This window comes from Salvelinus fontinalis, chromosome 12 (assembly GCF_029448725.1).
Source record: "Salvelinus fontinalis isolate EN_2023a chromosome 12, ASM2944872v1, whole genome shotgun sequence".
Classification (NCBI taxonomy): Eukaryota; Metazoa; Chordata; class Actinopteri; order Salmoniformes; family Salmonidae; genus Salvelinus; species Salvelinus fontinalis.
The window spans coordinates 12,308,704-12,330,551 of NC_074676.1; the positions used below are offsets into that span (position 1 = coordinate 12,308,704).

General features: G+C 47.9%; 1 protein-coding gene across 11 annotated transcripts in view; it reads right to left on the reverse strand.

The window, feature by feature from the left end:
- Window positions 1-21,848, reverse strand: part of bicd1a (bicaudal D homolog 1a) — an 88,905-nt gene that overhangs the window by 16,799 nt on the left and 50,258 nt on the right. For all 11 annotated transcript variants that reach the window (XM_055939733.1, XM_055939742.1, XM_055939735.1 and 8 more), the window contains one exon: window positions 1,402-1,614. In XM_055939733.1, the coding sequence (XP_055795708.1) occupies window positions 1,402-1,614 (213 nt within the window). The remainder of the gene's footprint in view (window positions 1-1,401; window positions 1,615-21,848) is intronic.

Here is a 21,848-nt window from a genome sequence, read left to right on the forward strand (position 1 = left end):
AGGTTAACAACTAGCGACAGGCCAGACCTTATTTCATTTACAAACAGTATAATACACAGAGCCTACTATTAACCTAGTCTCTATCTTTTAGCCTCCAAGCCTAGAAAAACACTTTCTTCCCTGCATTCCATTGGTTTACCTAGATGCAAATACTGCTGCTACAGAAGCTGTTTGGAATCCACATGAAAGCAGCTGATTTGACGCAGTCAGAGACAAATGAAGACCCTTGTGTAGCTGGAGCATCTGTCTCCCGCATTTAAAAAAAGAGACAGGCTTCTAATTGATATGCGCCGCACAGGCAAATGAGGTCTACACAGCAAGGCAACAGGCTAACCAACAGATCATCAAAGAGCCAAGGGCTGCCCTGGTCAGAGGAGGCAGAGACAGTGTATTGGCTTGATTAAACTAGGCACAGTAAAAAATGGGAGGCTGAGGGGCAGGTCGTTTTAAAGAGCAACAGCCAGAATATCCTTTCATTCATTAGGAGGCTTTTCATTGGACAGTACCAATGGTTTCTGGCCCAATTACACGTATAGCCTATGTAATCTTTCAATATGTTTTAGACTTTGTTAATTGGTTCAATTATTTATAATCTTATACATCCGAGACAAATTATATTGATCTTTTACAAAAATTTGAATCACATTAACTGGAGTGACATTTTTGGAAAGCTTGGCATGACAAGTGAAGCGGAAACAAACATTGACTGTGCGACCCCAGCGGTCCCTGCCAACAGCGCGTAGAGCAGCTAATCTAACTAGTGAATGAACTGCTGCGGCTCCCAGGCTGGGAGGGTACAGTCTGCCCTGCGCTGTGTGATGGGAGAGCAGCCCGGCTCACTTGGGGACGCACATGTGCCGAGCTCAGGGTATTTCTCTTATTCCCTAGCTTAGCACAGGATTTGCCTTCCACAATAGGGTCGTGGTCGCAGCAGCGTCTGACCCCGGCCCAAACCCCTCTGCTGACACGCACGTAACCCCCCCTCCCTCCCTCCCTCCCTCACACACACACAGGCATGCACCACGCACACACACAGGCATGTACGCTTACGCACATGCACACACACACACACACACACACAAACACTCTGCATGACCCCTATCCACTCTCCTGTGATCGCTACTGTATCTAACACAGAATTTGACACAAACAACACCACCAATAAAACAGATCAGCAGGGAAGAAATGAAGACAAGCAAGATGCACCTCATGTTAATCTACAAATCTAAATGTGGGACACTACAGTACTGGCTACAGGCTACATTGTGTACAGAACATCATACTGTGTATTCATAGTAGCCCACAGTGTAAAAGTGAAACCATGCTCCAGCTCAAACTGTACTACAGCCTGACACTAGTCTGAGGTGTGAGTAAGTGACATCAGCGGTCAAAGGTCACTACTTCGCTGTGCTCCTGCAGCACGGCGTTGAGCCTCTCGCTCTCATTGGACGCGTTGGACGCCACCGAGCGGCTCAGCTTCAGCTCTGTCTGCAACTCCAGCAGCCGGCCCATGTAGTAGGCCTCCTTAGACGCTGACTCCTGCAGCAGTGACTCCTCGTTGCTCTCGCCGTCCTCCGCCACTTTACGCTGGTTGGAGTAGGCCTGGCCAAACGCCTGGGGAGACAGAGAGGGAATAGATTAGAATAAAGAATAGATACAGTACTTGGTTAGAACGTATATTGGTCTTGGAGAGGCAGAGGGTTAGCCACGGTTAAGTGCCTTGCTCAAGGGCACAATGGTAGTGGTAGTAATGATCTGAAACCAGCAGCACTCAAGTAGCCAGTTCAGTCCATACTTTTAATGGCAAAACATCTTATACCCTTTGAATATGGTTATGGAGAAGACTATGTCCCACCAGGGCCATTCTTATCACCTACAAAGCTCCAGGGTTGTCCCTCTTGGCATCAAGGGTATTGTGCGATGATATTTCAGCCCCTGTCTCAGATCAATAGACACAGTGTCCCCATTCTCCTGACACAGGTTTTCACACAGCGCTCCGAGCTGACTTGTCATGACAAAGGAATCCTGGCTTTATGCTTGATTGAGGTGATCACAGCAGTGATCAACAACAGCAGAAACCACTCAGCCAATGACCCCTGGATACCGGCCATGTTGAAAAGGTGGATCCTGTTCACACCTGTAAAGGCTACCTCTACAACACCAGGGTTGCATTCATTAGGAACCAAACAGAAGGAAACAGACTGAAATAGAGAGGGATTACCTGGCCTTGTCCAATAAGAAATGCTCATTTTTATTCATGGTGCAAAGCGTTTCTGCACCTCTGCCCTAATGTAAAGGCTACAATCTACAGGTAATTGCCAAAATAAAGAAAACACTTGAGTAAATGAGGGATACAAAGTTTATTGAAAGCAGGTGCTTCCACGCAGGTGTGGTTCCTGAGTTATTAAGCAATTAACATCCCATCATGCTTAGGGTCATGTATAAAAATGCTGGGCAGGCCATTATTTTGGTTACCTTGGCTATGTCCCCATAGGATGACAATGCCCACATCCAAAGGGCACGAGAGGTCACTGAATGGTTTGATGAGCATGAGAACGATGTAAACCACATGTCATGGACGTCTGTCACCAGATCTCAACCCAGTTGAACACTTATGGGAGATTCTGGAGCGGCGCCTGAGACAGCGTTTTCCACCACCACCAACATAACACCAAATGACGGAATCTTCTAGTGGATGAATGGTCTTGCATCTCTCCAATAGAGTTCCAGACACTTGTAGAATCTATGTCAAGGTGCATTGAAGCTGTTCTGACTTGTGGTGGTCCAACGCCCTATTAAGACACTTGAGATGATGGTCCCATGAGATGAGAATGAACACTTTCTACTTATTTACATTATGGCTTATCTTCCCACAGAATCTATGTAATGTAAGGTCAAGTGTAGAAGAGTAGAGTATGAAATGAGATTAGATGAGATTGTACTTTTTGTCTACTTGCACAGAAATGTTGCTTTGCAGGCTCCTACAGGCACAGGCACGCGCACTGGCACAGGCACGCGCACTCGCACAGCTTCTGCGACACTCAATGGCTCACTGAATAGCACGGACCACCATATCCCCCAGCAGGTCTTAGCCAGAACATGTCTACGATGGGAGTTAGTACCTGAAGAGGCCTCAATGAAGGGCTTACTCTAAGACAAGACACCATCTTTTAAGTACATTCTATAGGAGGTGCAGAGGAACTTTGAAATTGTGGTAAGATCGAATATATGTTATGGTTCTTGGAAAGACTTGGTTATACATTCATTTATCATTTTTATTTATTCAGGGGATCATATGAGGCCTGAGTATATCATGAAAAGCAAAAAATAAATAAATCAGGAAACGTATGAGATACTGTATTGTAGTAGACTATGCCCTGTGTGTGTGTGTTCAATTCATTTGAAGACCATTATAACATCACAATAAAGAAGCAAGTTAGAACATTTGAATGTGATAATATCACAATTGAATACAGGAACTTCAGCAGAATGTTTGAATTTATAGGCACCAGTGTTGTTTTGGAACTGTTTTGGTGACAACAATTTGTGTTTTTTTTTAATGAGATTGTTTTTTAAAATGGTGGATAAAATTTCCGAACGTATTTCAGAGGCCATTGAAGTTGAATTTCAAAATACAAAAAACAATGGTGAGAATCAAACAGTGTATTCTTAACATTTATACCCAAGTTTCATAGCTTATGGCTTTTTTGGCATACGTCTTTTTTCTCTCTACAGTTTAACAGGATACTTCGGCGTCTGTATGTTGTACTGGGAGCGCTGGCCAAATAGGGCTCTTTATCTCCCAGTACATTCAGCACCTGCCAGACGAAGAAAAATGCTGTCTGGTTGGTATGCAGAGCGTCGTGAGGCACAGAGCTCTGACTTTCACTAAACTGTCAGAGAAGCAGAAGCCTCGGTGGCCAGACAGTAGAACATGTAATAGTTCTAAGGAAGAGGAAGGCTGAATCTAAACATGAGAACCCCTACAGGGAAGTGCAGGGTCTGACCTCAGAAGACCAGGAGGTGGCTGAGATGGTACCCCTACAGGGAAGTGCAGGGTCTGACCTCAGAAGACCAGGAGGTGGCTGAGATGGTACCCCTACAGGGAAGTGCAGGGTCTGACCTCAGAAGACCAGGAGGTGGCTGAGATGGTACCCCTACAGGGAAGTGCAGGGTCTGACCTCAGAAGACCAGGAGGTGGCTGAGTTGGTACCCCTACAGGGAAGTGCAGGGTCTGACCTCAGAAGACCAGGAGGTGGCTGAGATGGTACCCCTACAGGGAAGTGCAGGGTCTGACCTCAGAAGACCAGGAGGTGGCTGAGATGGTACCCCTACAGGGAAGTGCAGGGTCTGACCTCAGAAGACCAGGAGGTGGCTGAGATGGTACCCCTACAGGGAAGTGCAGGGTCTGACCTCAGAAGACCAGGAGGTGGCTGAGATGGTACCCCTACAGGGAAGTGCAGGGTCTGACCTCAGAAGACCAGGAGGTGGCTGAGATGGTACCCCTACAGGGAAGTGCAGGGTCTGACCTCAGAAGACGAGGAGGTGGCTGAGATGGTACCCCTACAGGGAAGTGCAGGGTCTGACCTCAGAAGACCAGGAGGTGGCTGAGATGGTACCCCTACAGGGAAGTGCAGGGTCTGACCTCAGAAGACCACGAGGTGGCTGAGATGGTACCCCTACAGGGAAGTGCAGGGTCTGACCTCAGAAGACCAGGAGGTGGCTGAGTTGGTACCCCTACAGGGAAGTGCAGGGTCTGACCTCAGAAGACCAGGAGGTGGCTGAGATGGTACCCCTACAGGGAAGTGCAGGGTCTGACCTCAGAAGACCAGGAGGTGGCTGAGTTGACGGCAGCCGTGGCTCTCCTGTATCGGCCCGATTGATACTGTGAATAGACTGTGCACATAATTAAATAATTAAAGGATAAGATCATTATTACAGTATTTTAATACATTTGGATTTAACTGTAAAATTGTGATTACTCTTTTTTTATTGAGATTTCTTCATGGGAAATGAATATGTATTTTTTCAAACATTTGTGCATTGTACATAAAAATATAACATTTAGTTGTATTGCTAGGTGACAGTACTAGTTGTGCATGTCTGAGCGACAGAGGTCTGGACAGAGAGTTGGCTCCTCTCAGATGTAATAGTCTCAGTACCACACTCCCTCAAAACCAGACCCAGTTGGACGATTCCCCCAGAGAGCTTGAGATACTCTCTCTGATTGGTCAATTAATAATTCAGGAACACTGTTTCCACCTGATCGTCATCATCTCTCCAACATTCCAGAAGAGGAATGAATCATTCATAAGATATAAGCCTTTATTACTTGTAATCATACTATCTTATATTAACTTATTTCTCAATGCACCATTTTTCTACCACACTTAATTACTAATTGATTTTTGAGTCAACATCACAACTCAAAGTGTGGAATAAGCAGCGTGCAGCATTTTGAGATGTATTTGTAAACAGGGGTAATTTATTATGGTTAAATCTCTTGTGGTCCAGTGCAGATCTTAATGCAGGGAGAGCGCAATAGAGCTCCATGTGGATGAGGTTAAAGCTCCCCAGCAAAAGTCGTGTGTAACTACAATCTGATGATTTAGCAATTAAGTTACCAGGTTTGACCAGCTCTCATGGTTTATTGAGTTTGGCTATTCATGTGTGTGTGGAGGGGAATTGTGTCTGTGCATATACTCTACAGTGCCTTCGGAAAGTATTCAGATCCCTTGACTTTTCCACATTTTGTTACGTTACAGCCTTATTCTAAAATTGATTTTAAAAAAAGAAAAAAAAGTGAATACAGGTTTTTTGATATTTTTGCAAATGTATTAAAAAAAAAAACAGAAATACCTTATTTACATAAGTATTCAGACCCTTTGCTATGAGACTAGACATTGAGCTCAAGTGCATCCTGTTTCCAATGACCATCCTTGAGATGTTTCTACAACTTGATTGAAGTCCACCTGTGGTAAATTCAATTGATTGGATAGGAAAGGCCTGTCTATATAAGGTCCCACAGTTGCCAGTGTATGTCAGAGCAAAAACCAAGCCATGATGTCGAAGAAATTGTCTGTAGAGCGCCGAGACAGAATTGTGCCGAGACACAGATGTGGGGAAGGGTACCAAAAAATGTCTGCAGCATTGAAGGGTCCCCAAGAACACAGTGGCCTCCATCATTCTTAAATGGAAGAAGTTTGGAACCACCAAGACTCTTCCTAGAGCTGGCCGCCCGGCCAAACTGAGCAGTCGGGGGAGAAGGGCCTTGGTCAGGGAGGTGACCAAGAACCTGATGGTCACTCTGACACAGCTCCAGAGTTCCTCTATGTAGATGAGAGAACCATCTCTGCAGCACTCCACCAATCAGGCCTTTATGATTGGCCAGACGGAAGCCACTCCGCAGTAAAAGGGACATGACAGCCCGCTTGGAGTTTGCCAAAAGGCACCTAAATACTCTCCGACCATGAGAAACAAGATTTTCTGTCATGATGAAACCAAGATTGAACTCTTTGGCCTGAATGCCAAGCGTCACATCTGGAGGAAACCTGGCACCATCCCTACGTGAAGCATGGTGGCAGCATCATGCTGTGGGATGTTTTTCAGCAGCAGGGACTGGGAGACTAGTCAGGATCGAGGGAAAGATGAACAGAGCAAAGTACAGAAAGATCCTTGATGCTCCAGAGTGCTCAGGACCTCAGACTGGGGCAAAGGTTCACCTTCCAACAGGACAACAACCCTAAGCACACAGCCAAGACAACGCAGGAGTGGCTTCGGGACAAGTCTCTGAATGTCCTCGGATGGCCCAGCCAGAGCCCGGACTTGAACCAAATCGAACATCTCTGAAGAGACCTGAAAATAGCTCTGCAGCAATGCTACCCATCCAACCTGACAGAACATGAGAGGATCTGCAGAGAATAATGGGATAAATTCCCCAAATTCAGGTGTGCCCAGCTTGTAGCGTCATACCCAAGAAGACTCGAAGCTGTGATCACTGCCAAAGGTGCTTCAACAAAGTACTGAGTAAAGGGTCTGAATACTTATGTAAATTTGATATTTACGTTTATTATTTTTAATAAATTAGCAAACATTTCTAAAAAACTGTTTTTGCTTTGTCACTATGGGGTATTGTGTGTAGATTGATGAAGAAAAAAATATATTTAATCAATTTTAGAATAAGGCTGTAACGTAACAAAATGTGGAAAAAGTCAAGGGGTCTGAATAGTTTCTGAAGGCACTGTATATCAGTACTTTTCTGCTCAGTACTGTCTGTGTGTGTGTGTGTGTGTGTGTGTGTATGTGTGTGTGTGTGTGTGTGTGTGTGTGTGTGTGTGTGTGTGTGTGTGTGTGTGTGTGTGTGTGTGTGTGTGTGTGTGTGTGTGTGTGTGTGTATATGAGATAAGGAGGTTTAGCAGCAGAAGATGTATACAACATCCATCCTTCCATTGACCGTTGACCACCTTCTGTATCACACACACACACACACACACACACACACACACACACACACACACACACACACACACACACACACACACACACACACACACACACACACACACAGCTGATCCCCGTCCCGTCTCCACGGAAACACAACAGCACGTCATGGTGGGTGGCGGTACAGGCTGGACATGAACGCATGCACGTGTGCCACACACAATGAACCTGCTCAGAGACGAGGGGACTCTTTCATAGAAAGAGAGCTCAGCCATTCATGACTACTGAATAACTGGAATGCAAAGCCTCGGTCACGGTCATCATGGTCAATCAACCACAAACTGCTCCACATGACACAGTGTCACCCAATCAACCATTCAACCTTTACAGTCAGCATCATGACGACACTGATCAACTGGCTCGTGGACCAGGAGAGGATCCCTACGTGACATTTAGAATGTGTTGTCAATTTGTTTCCATTGACACTGATTACAGTACAAGTCAGCTTTGTTTTCCCATCTGTTCACACCAATGCTTATATACACTAGATGACTGATAGGGGGCGCTGTGTTGAAGCCATCGCACCTCCATCTTGGCACTCTCCCACCATTGTAAAAAATTATTTGGAAGCGATAGAAATGCGTTTATTAATGTCGACATTCGTTTTTGCCACGTTTCTTATACTGTTGACATACTTTTAACATTCTGTTATGTGAGGTAAACATACAAATAAAAAAAATCCATAAAGTATCATTTTTAGAGATTAATAATGTTAATGTCACCAGTACAACAATAACTACTTCAATGCATGTAATTTTGTCCTTGAAACATTTAATTGAAATACTGTAGAATTCCATTCATATTCAATGGCCAATACATAGCATCAGCAATCCAGGGTTTATATACATAATTGGTTCACACCTGTACCAACAGCATGTGAACAAAACCCAGCTTTGCTCAGGTTCTAAATATTTCCTTCTATTTTTCCAGCGAATCACATTTTCACACACGCAGAGCATAATCAACCCTTAATCCCACACACAAACACAGTCACCAAAGGAGCTTCTGTCTGGCCACCACAAAAACATGAATTGATGTGAAGGGCTTTCTCTCTCTCTCTCTCTCTCTCTAGGTTGAATTTGTTTCAGTGGTCCTTTGTGTCTCTACTCCTCCCAGTGCAACACCACAGAGTGATTCTGTAAGTGATTAGGTGGTAGGCCCCCTAGCTCCTAGAACAAAAGCTGCAAGCTGGTGCTGTTGCTTTTAGAGGAGGGCCTGTCAATATTCAGGCAGGAGGGCTAGGTTCTACAGGCCTCTCCAAAGTCCAGCTGGGTCCCTGGAGCAGGAGCCTGGCTGGCCCCCACTCCGAGGCCCCTCTCCCCCAGACCCCTCAGGCCCCTCCCTGGAGGACAGAGGGAGGACAGACAGAACGGAGGCTGCCTGTGATTCAGAATCAGCGCTGCTCATCCATAGAGACAGGGGATCCTGGATGCAAAAATAGGAGAGGCAGATGGTTTTCAAACATCCCCCTTCAGAGGGAAGCTAGTCATTCTCAAAGCCTGCTCTTTCCATCTGCTTCCTGTTATTTTCTATAGAAATCATCACACTGTAACGCAGCTCAAACACATGGGACGAAAACATGTTCCGGCTCCCTGTTAAGAGGCATCCTCTTTGACGCACGGCTTAAAATAACACCATGTCTATACTATAACTGTATATGACGTCAGAATAACAACATCTTCTTGCTATGTCACATCAAACATGGTGAATGTGAGGATGTTTCAAGTTTAATGTCATATCCTGGGGTGAGAATAATAAGGGGTTAACGAGCAGGGTCCAGTATGGTATACTGCATTACGGATTCCTACCCTGAGGCCTCTAGGTCGGGCCCGTCTGCGATAGAATCCACAAAGACCTTTCTATAGATATTCATCCCTCGGGCAAAGGATGAGGAGCAGACAGATCTCCAGTCGACATAGGCTGGTGCACTGGTGTATGGTGTGTTGTGGATGCTGTGCGACCCTGAAATCCTTCCCCCCTGCAGCAGATCCTGATTGGGAGGGGTGGGACAGCTATGGGACATTTTTAGACCCAGGGAGCTCAGCAGGGAGGAGACTGAACTACTTATATATATAACAGTGATTCATTTCCAACCTAACCTCCAAGGTAGAGCCCTCTGTGACTTCCCTTCCACTGTGATAGGATGCAACACAAACAATAAAAAGCAAGGCCTGTCAACAACTGCCTCATTGCCTTGAATGGAAAAGCAACTTATAAACGTAACTACTTTTCCAGTGTTAGAGAGGTGGACTTGGTAGATTAAGGTCAAAGGAAGGTCGATTGATAGTGGATAGATCAGCGGACTATGTAGATGATTTAATCCAGATTTATTTTGGTCTCGTCTGTTTGGACTTCTAATCAATGAATCTGGTTTTAACTGGTTTTAACACCTGGAGGATTTATTTCACAAATGACACCTAAAATATCCTTAATCAAATCAAAGTGCCCATCCTCCACACTTTTCCTCTCCTATCTGCCTTGTAATCCCTGAACGATGGAGACTGGGGAAATAAAAAATGGTTAGTGATGATTCCCGATACATTAACAGTAATTAGTCATGTAACCCTGACCATATCGGTGAGCAGGGATGCTGTGCTTTACTGTACGGTAGATTGAAGCCAGTCTATAGAGTAGAGACAGACAGTGAGGCACAGTGTGGTACTCTCCTGGCCAACATGAGATCATTGTAAAGTGTCAATCAGGCACGTTTTAGCAAAAATATATTCTCCAAATTAAATTAAGCTTATGTGAATACATTGCATTCAAAGGGGGGTAAATAGTTTCACAATAAAAATAGTTTCACAATACCCCATCCACCAACACGCATGGTCAGGAAGAACCGCGGTCAAATTATGAAAACATCAGCCTAAACATCATTGTAAGCACCAAGTGTGCTTGATAACTAGTGAATATCAGCACAAAAGCAATAATGGCATTATAATGAATATAAGTGTTGATATGACAGAATGGAGGTAACGCATCAAAATTGAGGAAACGCACAACTTCTCTGAAGCGATTCCGTGACATGGTTTCTCCAAAGAAAAGTATCTATTACATGTCTCTCCGTATACATGCTATTTCCACCAAATGCTCCATGGACATACAGGATTAAAACGCTTCCAGCTCATCAACAGACAGATCCCAGGTAGTGTTCCGTGTGCGCCTTAAAGCCAATTTATGCTTGATCCCAAAATGTGGTCGGAGGCTTCGTACGGAGGGTGTGACGCAATTGCGGAGCCTCCAGAGGCATGCAGAGGCCAAATCAAGCTCCGTACTGCATCGCTGTGCACCTCTCAAATTTTGTAACAATGCAGAGGGCTCCCTGGCTCCACATTGATATGACTGGCTGACGGTAGGTGGGGGCGGGACATCCTGTATAAACACAATCTCACTTCATTGACAACTTCCTTCACAATAGCTCTGCTTTGCTGCGCTAAGCGCAAGAAGTATGAAAGCCCTGACGTATGCGGAGGCTGCATTGCAGTAAATGCTGTCTGGCCACTTCAGATGTCAGATTGACCATGCAGAGCCATTTAGCCAAATCAGAGTCCCTGAACGCTGTAGCATGTCCATGTCACAGAAGCAACGAAAGCTGGCGAGTGCATTAAGGTTGTCGTTTTTTGCTTGAGATGTAGGGCCTGCTCTCTCAGTGATGCCATTTTTTGTGCTAATAAATCGGCCCGTAGCATTGTCACCGGCTTGTTCTATCTAAATGGTGCCTTCCCTTCCTCTCTCCTGTCTCTGCTTCATTCGGTAGTGGCGCGGGCACCTGCTCGGTGCGCACCGTTCTGGCTTTTTTTGTGCTTAGGCTTCGGAGATGTAGCGTATTCAGGCTGAGAAGAATAATCATCAGAGATGTCATGAATATTTTCTTCCCCCGCCATCTGAGACATTTTCATTCAGATCTCGTAGCAGCGCTAACGCAGCATGTGCATCCATTTGTCTTGGTCTTCTTGCCATCGTAAATTATACATGCTCTCACTGTGTATTCCTAGTAGGCCAAAGTAGACTGATAAAACTGATTGGATTTGGTGGACTGATATAGGGTACATACCATTTTGAGATTATAATTAGAATATACCAATACAATAAAATGGCCCGCCCTGTTCTTCATTCACAATTAGTGATTACATAATTATGCATCGTTCACTTCCCCTCGGTCATCAACCCACCCATTCTCCCTCTTTCTCCCCACCATACTTAACTTCATTTATTTAATCTGTTATATGTGTGAAATTAGTTTCGGTGAAGTTCAGGTTCAGTTGAGGCAATTATTGGGGTGATTATCAACTAGGCACCACACATTCCACTGAAAGAGCGGAGCAGGCCCTACTGTCAGGAGAAGGAGCGGAGCAGGCCCTACTGTCAGGAGAAGGAGCGGAGCAGGCCCTACTGTCAGGAGAAGGAGCGGAGCAGGCCCTACTGTCAGGAGAAGGAGCGGAGCAGGCCCTACTGTCAGGAGAAGGAGCGGAGCAGGTCCTACTGTCAGGAGAAGGAGCGGAGCAGGTCCTACTGTCAGGAGAAGGAGCGGAGCAGGTCCTACTGTCAGGAGAAGGAGCAGAGCAGGCCCTACTGTCAGGAGAAGGAGCGGAGCAGGTCCTACTGTCAGGAGAAGGAGCGGAGCAGGTCCAACTGTCAGGAGAAGGAGCGGAGCAGGTCCTAATGTCAGGAGAAGGAGCGGAGCAAGCCCTACTGTAGGGAGAAGGAGCGGAGCAGGCCCTACTGTCAGGAGAAGGAGCGGAGCAGGCCCTACTGTCAGGAGAAGGAGCGGAGCAGGCCCTACTGTCAGGAGAAGGAGCGGAGCAGGCCCTACTGTCGGGAGAAGGATCGAAGCAGGTCCTACTGTCAGGAGAAGGAGCGGAGCAGGCCCTACTGTCAGGAGAAGGAGCGGAGCAGGTCCTACCGTCAGGAGAAGGAGCGGAGCAGGTCCTACTGTCAGGAGAAGGAGCGGAGCAGGTCCTACTGTCAGGAGAAGGAGCGGAGCAGGTCCTACCGTCAGGAGAAGGAGCGGAGCAGGTCCTACTGTCAGGAGTAGGAGCGGAGCAGGCCCCTACTGTCAGGAGAAGGAGCGGAGCAGGTCCTACTGTCAGGAGAAGGAGCGGAGCAGGCCCTACTGTCAGGAGAAGGAGCGGAGCAGGTCCTACTGTCAGGAGAAGGAGCGGAGCAGGTCCTGCTGTCAGGAGAAGGAGCGGAGCAGGCCCTACTGTCAGGAGAAGGAGCGGAGCAGGTCCTACTGTCAGGAGAAGGAGCGGAGCAGGTCCTACTGTCAGGAGAAGGAGCAGAGCAGGTCCTACTGTCAGGAGAAGGAGCGGAGCAGGTCCTACTGTCAGGAGAAGGAGCGGAGCAAGCCCTACTGTCAGGAGAAGGAGCGGAGCAGGTCCTAATGTCAGAAGAAGGAGCGGAGCAAGCCCTACTGTCAGGAGAAGGAGCGGAGCAGGTCCTAATGTCAGAAGAAGGAGCGGAGAAAGCCCTACTGTCAGGAGAAGGAGCGGAGCAGGTCCTACTGTCAGGAGAAGGAGCGGAGCAGGCCCTACTGTCAGGAGAAGGAGCGGAGCAGGTCCTACTGTCAGGAGAAGGAGCGGAGCAGGTCCTACTGTCAGGAGAAGGAGCGGAGCAGGTCCTAATGTCAGGAGAAGGAGTGGAGCAGGCCCTACTGTCAGGAGAAGGAGCGGAGCAGGCCCTACTGTCAGGAGAAGGAGCGGAGCAGGCCCTACTGTTGGGAGAAGGATTGAAGCAGGTCCTACTGTCAGGAGAAGGAGCGGAGCAGGTCCTACCGTCAGGAGAAGGAGCGGAGCAGGTCCTACTGTCAGGAGAAGGAGCGGAGCAGGTCCTACTGTCAGGAGAAGGAGCGGAGCAGGTCCTACTGTCAGGAAAAGGAGCGGAGCAGGTCCTACCGTCAGGAGAAGGAGCGGAGCAGGTCCTACTGTCAGGAGAAGGAGCGGAGCAGGCCCCTACTGTCAGGAGAAGGAGCGGAGCAGGTCCTACTGTCAGGAGAAGGAGCGGAGCAGGCCCTACTGTCAGGAGAAGGAGCGGAGCAGGTCCTACTGTCAGGAGAAGGAGCGGAGCAGGTCCTACTGTCAGGAGAAGGAGCGGAGCAGGTCCTAATGTCAGGAGAAGGAGTGGAGCAAGCCCTACTGTAGGGAGAAGGAGCGGAGCAGGTCCTACTGTCAGGAGAAGGAGCGGAGCAGGCCCTACTGTCAGGAGAAGGAGCGGAGCAGGCCCTACTGTCAGGAGAAGAAGCGGAGCAGGCCCTACTGTTGGGAGAAGGATTGAAGCAGGTCCTACTGTCAGGAGAAGGAGCGGAGCAGGTCCTACCGTCAGGAGAAGGAGCGGAGCAGGTCCTACTGTCAGGAGAAGGAGCGGAGCAGGTCCTACTGTCAGGAGAAGGAGCGGAGCAGGTCCTACTGTCAGGAAAAGGAGCGGAGCAGGTCCTACCGTCAGGAGAAGGAGCGGAGCAGGTCCTACCGTCAGGAGAAGGAGCGGAGCAGGTCCTACTGTCAGGAGTAGGAGCGGAGCAGGCCCCTACTGTCAGGAGAAGGAGCGGAGCAGGTCCTACTGTCAGGAGAAGGAGCGGAGCAGGCCCTACTGTCAGGAGAAGGAGCGGAGCAGGTCCTACTGTCAGGAGAAGGAGCGGAGCAGGTCCTGCTGTCAGGAGAAGGAGCGGAGCAGGCCCTACTGTCAGGAGAAGGAGCGGAGCAGGTCCTACTGTCAGGAGAAGGAGCGGAGCAGGTCCTACTGTCAGGAGAAGGAGCAGAGCAGGTCCTACTGTCAGGAGAAGGAGCGGAGCAGGTCCTACTGTCAGGAGAAGGAGCGGAGCAAGCCCTACTGTCAGGAGAAGGAGCGGAGCAGGTCCTAATGTCAGAAGAAGGAGCGGAGCAAGCCCTACTGTCAGGAGAAGGAGCGGAGCAGGTCCTAATGTCAGAAGAAGGAGCGGAGAAAGCCCTACTGTCAGGAGAAGGAGCGGAGCAGGTCCTACTGTCAGAAGGAGCGGAGCAGGCCCTACTGTCAGGAGAAGGAGCGGAGCAGGTCCTACTGTCAGGAGAAGGAGCGGAGCAGGTCCTACTGTCAGGAGAAGGAGCGGAGCAGGTCCTAATGTCAGGAGAAGGAGTGGAGCAAGCCCTACTGTAGGGAGAAGGAGCGGAGCAGGTCCTACTGTCAGGAGAAGGAGCGGAGCAGGCCCTACTGTCAGGAGAAGGAGCGGAGCAGGCCCTACTGTCAGGAGAAGGAGCGGAGCAGGCCCTACTGTTGGGAGAAGGATTGAAGCAGGTCCTACTGTCAGGAGAAGGAGCGGAGCAGGTCCTACCGTCAGGAGAAGGAGCGGAGCAGGTCCTACTGTCAGGAGAAGGAGCGGAGCAGGTCCTACTGTCAGGAGAAGGAGCGGAGCAGGTCCTACTGTCAGGAAAAGGAGCGGAGCAGGTCCTACCGTCAGGAGAAGGAGCGGAGCAGGTCCTACTGTCAGGAGAAGGAGCGGAGCAGGCCCCTACTGTCAGGAGAAGGAGCGGAGCAGGTCCTACTGTCAGGAGAAGGAGCGGAGCAGGCCCTACTGTCAGGAGAAGGAGCGGAGCAGGTCCTACTGTCAGGAGAAGGAGCGGAGCAGGTCCTGCTGTCAGGAGAAGGAGCGGAGCAGGCCCTACTGTCAGGAGAAGGAGCGGAGCAGGTCCTACTGTCAGGAGAAGGAGCGGAGCAGGTCCTACTGTCAGGAGAAGGAGCAGAGCAGGTCCTACTGTCAGGAGAAGGAGCGGAGCAGGTCCTACTGTCAGGAGAAGGAGCGGAGCAAGCCCTACTGTCAGGAGAAGGAGCGGAGCAGGTCCTAATGTCAGAAGAAGGAGCGGAGCAAGCCCTACTGTCAGGAGAAGGAGCGGAGCAGGTCCTACTGTCAGGAGAAGGAGCGGAGCAGGCCCTACTGTCAGGAGAAGGAGCGGAGCAGGTCCTACTGTCAGGAGAAGGAGCGGAGCAGGTCCTACTGTCAGGAGAAGGAGCAGAGCAGGTCCTACTGTCAGGAGAAGGAGCGGAGCAGGTCCTACTGTCAGGAGAAGGAGCGGAGCAAGCCCTACTGTCAGGAGAAGGAGCGGAGCAGGTTCTAATGTCAGAAGAAGGAGCGGAGCAAGCCCTACTGTCAGGAGAAGGAGCGGAGCAGGTCCTACTGTCAGGAGAAGGAGCGGAGCAGGCCCTACTGTCAGGAGAAGGAGCGGAGCAGGTCCTACTGTCAGGAGAAGGAGCTGAGCAGGCTCTACTGTCAGGAGAAGGAGCGGAGCAGGTCCTACTGTCAGGAGAAGGAGCAGAGCAGGTCCTACTGTCAGGAGAAGAAGCGGAGCAGGCCCTACTGTCAGGAGAAGGAGCGGAGCAGGTCCTGCTGTCAGGAGAAGGAGGGGCAACGGGGGAAAACCATACAATAAATGACATGCCCTCATAAAACTGGTTATAACTCCAGTTCTGTTTGTGATTCATTCATTCATGAGCAGTCAAAATGACTGCTTTAGCGGTTCTAGTGTTAATGAATAAATAATAATGTGTCATCCGCATAGACATGTAGGCCCCAGTTATTGTTATTCAGAGACAAACCAACATTATTAGTGATCAGTAAGGGCCTAGTATTGAGCCTTGTGACACTCCTTTAGACTGAACTCCATCAGCAGATATACATGGACTTCTGTCATGCAGGTAGTTTTTTAACCAGCTGCAGGCCGCTTGGTCTAGACCAATTTCGGATAGCCTCCGTAGCAGGAGTGAATGATCGACCGCATCGAATGCTTTCGACAGATAAATATAAAAGGGCAGCGCAGTACTGTTTCCTGTCTAGTGCGTTAACTATGTCCTTTTTGACTAGAGAAGCAGCCAATATGGTGCTGTGACCTGGCCTAAAGCCTGCCTGCTGAGCATTGAGAATACAATTTCTATCTAAAAAGGACAGCAGCTGAGAATTTACCAAGAGCTCTAATATTTCCACTAAACATGAAAGATTTGAGACTGGGTGATAATTATGAATTATCTCTATGTTCTAATCCCACTCTCTCTTCCGCTTCGTAGCCTCCATCTGTCTAACTACCTCTTCTCTATTCCCCCTCCTTCTCTTCTCTATTCCCCCTCCTTCTCTTCTCTATTCCCCCTTCTCTCTCTCTCTCTCTCTCTCTCTCTCTCTCTCTCCCTCTCTCCCTCTCTCCCTCCCTCCCTCCCTCCCTCTCTCTCTCTCTCTCTCTCCCTCCCTCCCTCCCTCCCTCCCTCCCTCCCTCCCTCCCTCCCTAATCTAACTAACAATGAATTAACTTTCCCCCCTTCCCACTACATGGTAAAAGGTAGGCCTCACTTGAAGCCTGAAATAGAGATAAGGTGTTTTTGAGTGACATCAGTAGAACAGTTGAGGCTAGAAACACAAATCACGTATGGGATCATTCAGCAGATGCTCCAGAGGAACACAAGCCTAAATTCTTAACAGTGAAAATGTGGTCCCACAGAGAACAAGGACTTTCTTCCATAAGAAAAAACATTACCTACAGCCCTCACATAACCATGACGCCCTCGTGGACTGTGACTGAACTAGCTAACCGTCCTTGCACACAACCAATCGTGACCTTATAGGGATGCCGTGTTGAGGTTCAGCTTCCTGTGGCAACATGTAGTGGCTTAATCCATCCTCAACATGGGCTCACCCTGCAGTTACACAAAAATGTAAAATTCTTAATATAACAACTTGAAAATCGGGGCATTGTTAAAGAGTGTCCCCAGGAGGCCGTAGATTGAATTTCAGCATCATGTGATTACAGGGAGTGACATAATTGGGGGCCATAAGGGCTGTACTACTATGCATGTCGCTGTAACACAAGACATTTCACTGCACCTAGCCGGTGTATGTGACAATAAAATATATATATAAAAAATGAATAGTTAAAAAAGTTTCATGTACAAAATTGCACATATTTGTGAAGGGGGACTGTTATGACACGGCAGATCTTTGACCTCCATTGGGCACAATGGTCTTGCAGCACTAGAGGGGATCTGTCTGCCTGTCTGTCTGTCTTTCTGTAAGTGTCTGTTTGTCTGTAAATGTCAGTTTGTCTGTCATTTTTTGCTTGTGAGTGTACAAATCTGTCTGTCACCAAATTACCCATTTCAGCTTTATCAACAACTTTTTTTGCTTTGAATGCAATGTATTGATTTATGTGAAATCAATTGACACATTTATTTTTGCATTTTATGCAATGCATTGACTTCTGTGTGTCAAAATCCAGTCTGTGGCAGGAGGAGAGAGTAGAGAGAGGTGAAGGTGGGAGAGAGAAGGGATAGAGAGAGATATGGGGGAGAGGGTGGAGGGGGTGAAAGAAATGGTAGGGAGAGAGAAGAGAAGGAGGGGGGAAAGAGGATGTAGAGAGAGACAGAGGGATGCAAATAGAGGGAGAGAGAAGAAGGGGAGAAGGGAAGAGAGAGAATAGGGAGATGGAGAGGGGGGATTAGAGAATAGATAGAGAGAGATAAAGTGAGGGAGGGGGATAGAGGGGAGAGAGAAAGGGTGAGGTGAAGGAAGAACAGAGAGAGAGGAGGGACATACTGAATACCAGGGCAGGTTTCTCAGATTTATCATAGTGTTCTATTGTTTCCAGTACTTGTCTTATATTATCTCCAATGTACCGTCCACCTCCAACTCATTAATTACACGATGCATTTATATATCAGGCTTTCATCCATTTTCAATCATCATCATGGCTCACATCAACACCATCATCCCAGAAACCCTAGACCCACTCCAATTCGCATACCGCCCCAACAGATCCACAGATGATGCAATTTCAATCGCACTCCACACTGCCCTTTCCCACCTGGACAAATGGAACATCTCTGTGAGAATTCTGTTCATTGACTACAGCTCAGCGTTCAACACCATAGTGCCCACAAAGCTCATCACTAAGCTAAGGACCCTGGGACTAAACACCTCCCTCTGCAACTGGATCCTGGACTTCCTGACGGGCCGCCACACGTAGTAAGGGTAGGCAACACATCTGCCATGATGATCCTCAACACGGGGACCCCTCAGGGGTGCGTGCTTAGTCTTCCCTGTACTCACTGTTCACTCACGACTGCGTGACCAACATCATCATTAAGTTTGCTGACAACACAACGGTGGTAGGCCTGATCACAGACAACGATGAGATCCTGATGAGATCCTATAGGGAGGTCAGAGACCTGGCAGTGTGATGCCAGGACAACAACCTCTCCCTCAATGTGAGCAAGACAAAGGAGCTGATCGTGGACTACAGGAAAAGGAGGGCCGAGCACGCCCCCATTCACATCGACGGGGCTGTAGTGGAGCGGGTCGAGAGTTTCAAGTTCCTTTGTGTCCACATCACCAACAAACTATCATGGTCCAAACACACCAAGAAAGTCGTGAATAGGGCCCTTCCCCCCCCAGGAGACTGAAAAGATTTGGCATGGGTCCCCAGATCCTCAAAAAGTTCTACAGCTGCACCTAAGTTACCTCCAGTCACCTAAGTTATAGACTGTTCTCTCTGCTACCACACAGCAAGCGGTACCGGAGCGCCAAGTCTAGGTCCAAAAGGCTCCTTAACAGCTTCTACCCCCAAAGCCATAAGACTGCTAAACAATTAATCAAATGGCCACCAGGACTATTTGCATTATTTGCATATATTTTTTACTTGAGTGTATTTAGTAAGTATTTTCTTAACTCTATTTTCATAAAACCGCATGGTTGGTTAAGGGCTTGTAAGTAAGCACCTGTTGTATTCAGCGCATGTGACAAATAAAATTAGATTTGTTCCATTGCAGTATATTAGCATTCAAGTACCTGAAAAGCTCTTGTAAGTGATCAGGTTTGTGTCTGTTTGTATCACTCAGTGGAAAGAGGGCCCATAATGCAGTAGTATTAATCATCCAAAATAAAGTAAGGCAGTCTGCTGTATATTGTCTATTAAGTTTAACCAACAATATTATAAATGATTTATTATATTAATATAAAATATTTGTTCCCTCAGACTTTAGTGCTCTGCCAGGCTGCCAGGCTGCCAGACTAAAAAAATCCCATAAATAAACAACGAACGTGTACTCAGGCAGCGTTAGTCAGCGGGCAGCGTGGGATACATTAACCTCCAGTCAGTCACAAACAGGAAATAAATAAACATGCAGGATGTCGCATTTTCTCACTCATACTATTGGACCAAAATTAGTACAAACAAAAGCCTTGGGAAGAGGCATAGTACTTGATGCATTGAGTTCTGAGGTGTTTGAATTCTGCTATAGAAAACACTGTCTAGGATTTCCAGGTATTTAACATATAAAAATGCATCATTACGCAACCAACAGCAGACTTTCCAGACCAACAACATATATTTTTGCCTGTAGACAAGGGCGTTCTATGTCCCCTTGTGCCCAACAAGTGAAGAGCTTTCAGCATTCTGCCTCCTAAAACAGCAGAACACATTTTTATTTCACTTTTATTTAACCAGGTAGGCTAGTTGAGAACAAGTTCTCATTTGCAACTGCGACCTGGCCAAGATAAAGCATAGCAGTGTGAACAGACAACAACACAGAGTTACACATGGAGTAAACAATAAACAAGTCAATAACATAGTAGAAAAAAAAGAAAAAAAGAGAATCCATATACAATGTATGCAAAAGGCATGAGGAGGTAGGCAATAAATAGGCCATAGGAGCGAATAATTACAATTTAGCAGATTAACACTGGAGTGATAAATCATCAGATGATCATGTGCAAGTAGAGATACTGGTGTGCAAAAGAGCAGAAAAGTAAATAAATAAAAGCAGTATGGGGGTGAGGTAGGTAAATTGGGTGGGTAGTTTACAGATGGACTATGTACAGCTGCAGCGATCGGTTAGCTGCTCGGATAGCAGAAGTTTAAAGTTGTTGAGGGAGATAAAAGTCTCCAACTTCAGAGATTTTTGCAATTCGTTCCAGTCGCAGGCAGCAGAGAACTGGAAGGAAAGGCGTCCAAATGAGGTTTTGGCTTTAGGGATGATCAGTGAGATACACCTGCTGGAGCGCGTGCTATGGGTGGGTGTTGCCATCGTGACCAGTGAACTGAGATAAGGCGGCACTTTACCTAGCATAGCCTTGTAGATGACCTGGAGCCAGTGGGTCTGACGACGAACATGTAGCGAGGGCCAGGCGACTAGAGCATACAGGTCGCAGTGGTGGGTGGTATAAGGTGCTTTAGTAACAAAACGGATGGCACTGTGATAAACTGCATCCAGTTTGCTGAGTAGAGTATTGGAAGCTATTTTGTAGATGACATCGCCGAAGTCGAGGATTTAATCAAATGGCCACCCAAGCTTTCCGACTTGGTGCTCCAGTACAGCTTGCCGTGCGGTAGCAGACAGAATAGTCTATGACTAGGGTGGCTGGGGTCTTTGACAATTTTTAGGGCCTTCCTCTGACACCACCTGGTATAAAGGTCCTGGATGGCAGGAAGCTTGGCGCCAGTGAAGTACTGGGCCGTACCCACTACCCTCTGTAGTGCCTTGCGGTCGGAGGCCGAGCAGTTGACATACCAGGCAATGATGCAACCCGTCAGGATACTCTCGATGGTGCAGCTGTAGAATAGGTTTTGTTGTGCCCTATTCACGTCTGTCTTGGTGTGCTTGGACCATGTTAGTTTGTTGGTGATGTGGACGCCAAGGAACTTGAAGCTCTCAACCTGCTCCACTACAGCCCCGTCGATGAGAATGGGGGCGTGCTCAGTCCTCCTTTTACTGTGGTCCACAATCATCTCCTTTGTCTTGATCACATTGAGGGAGAGGTTGTTGTCCTTGCACCACACAGTCCGGTCTCTGACCTCCTTCCTATAGGCTGTCTCATCGTTGTCGGTGATCAGGCCTACCCCTGTTGTCATCAGTAAACTTAATGATGGTGTTGGAGTCGTGCCTGGCCGTGCAGTCATGAGTGAACAGGGAGTACAGGAGGGAACTGAGTACGCACCCCTGAGGGGCCCCCGTGTTGAGGATCAGAATGGTGATTGTGTTGTTACCTACCCTTACCACCTGGGGGCAGCCCATCAGGAAGTCCAGGATCCAGTTGCAGAGGGAGGAGTTTAGTCCCAGGGTCCTTAGCTTAGTGATGAGCTTTGAGGGCACTATGGTGTTGAACGCTGAGCTGTAGTCAATGAATAGCATTCTCACATAGCTGTTTCTTTTGTCCAGGTGTGAAAGGTCAGTGTGGAGTGCAATAGAGATAGCATCATCTGTGGATCTGTTGGGGCGGTATGCAAATCGGAGTGGGTCTAGGGTTTCTGGGATAATGGTGTTGATGTGAGCCATGACCAGCCTTTCAAAGCACATCATGGCTACAGACGTGAGTGCTATGGGTCGGAAGTCATTTAGGCAGG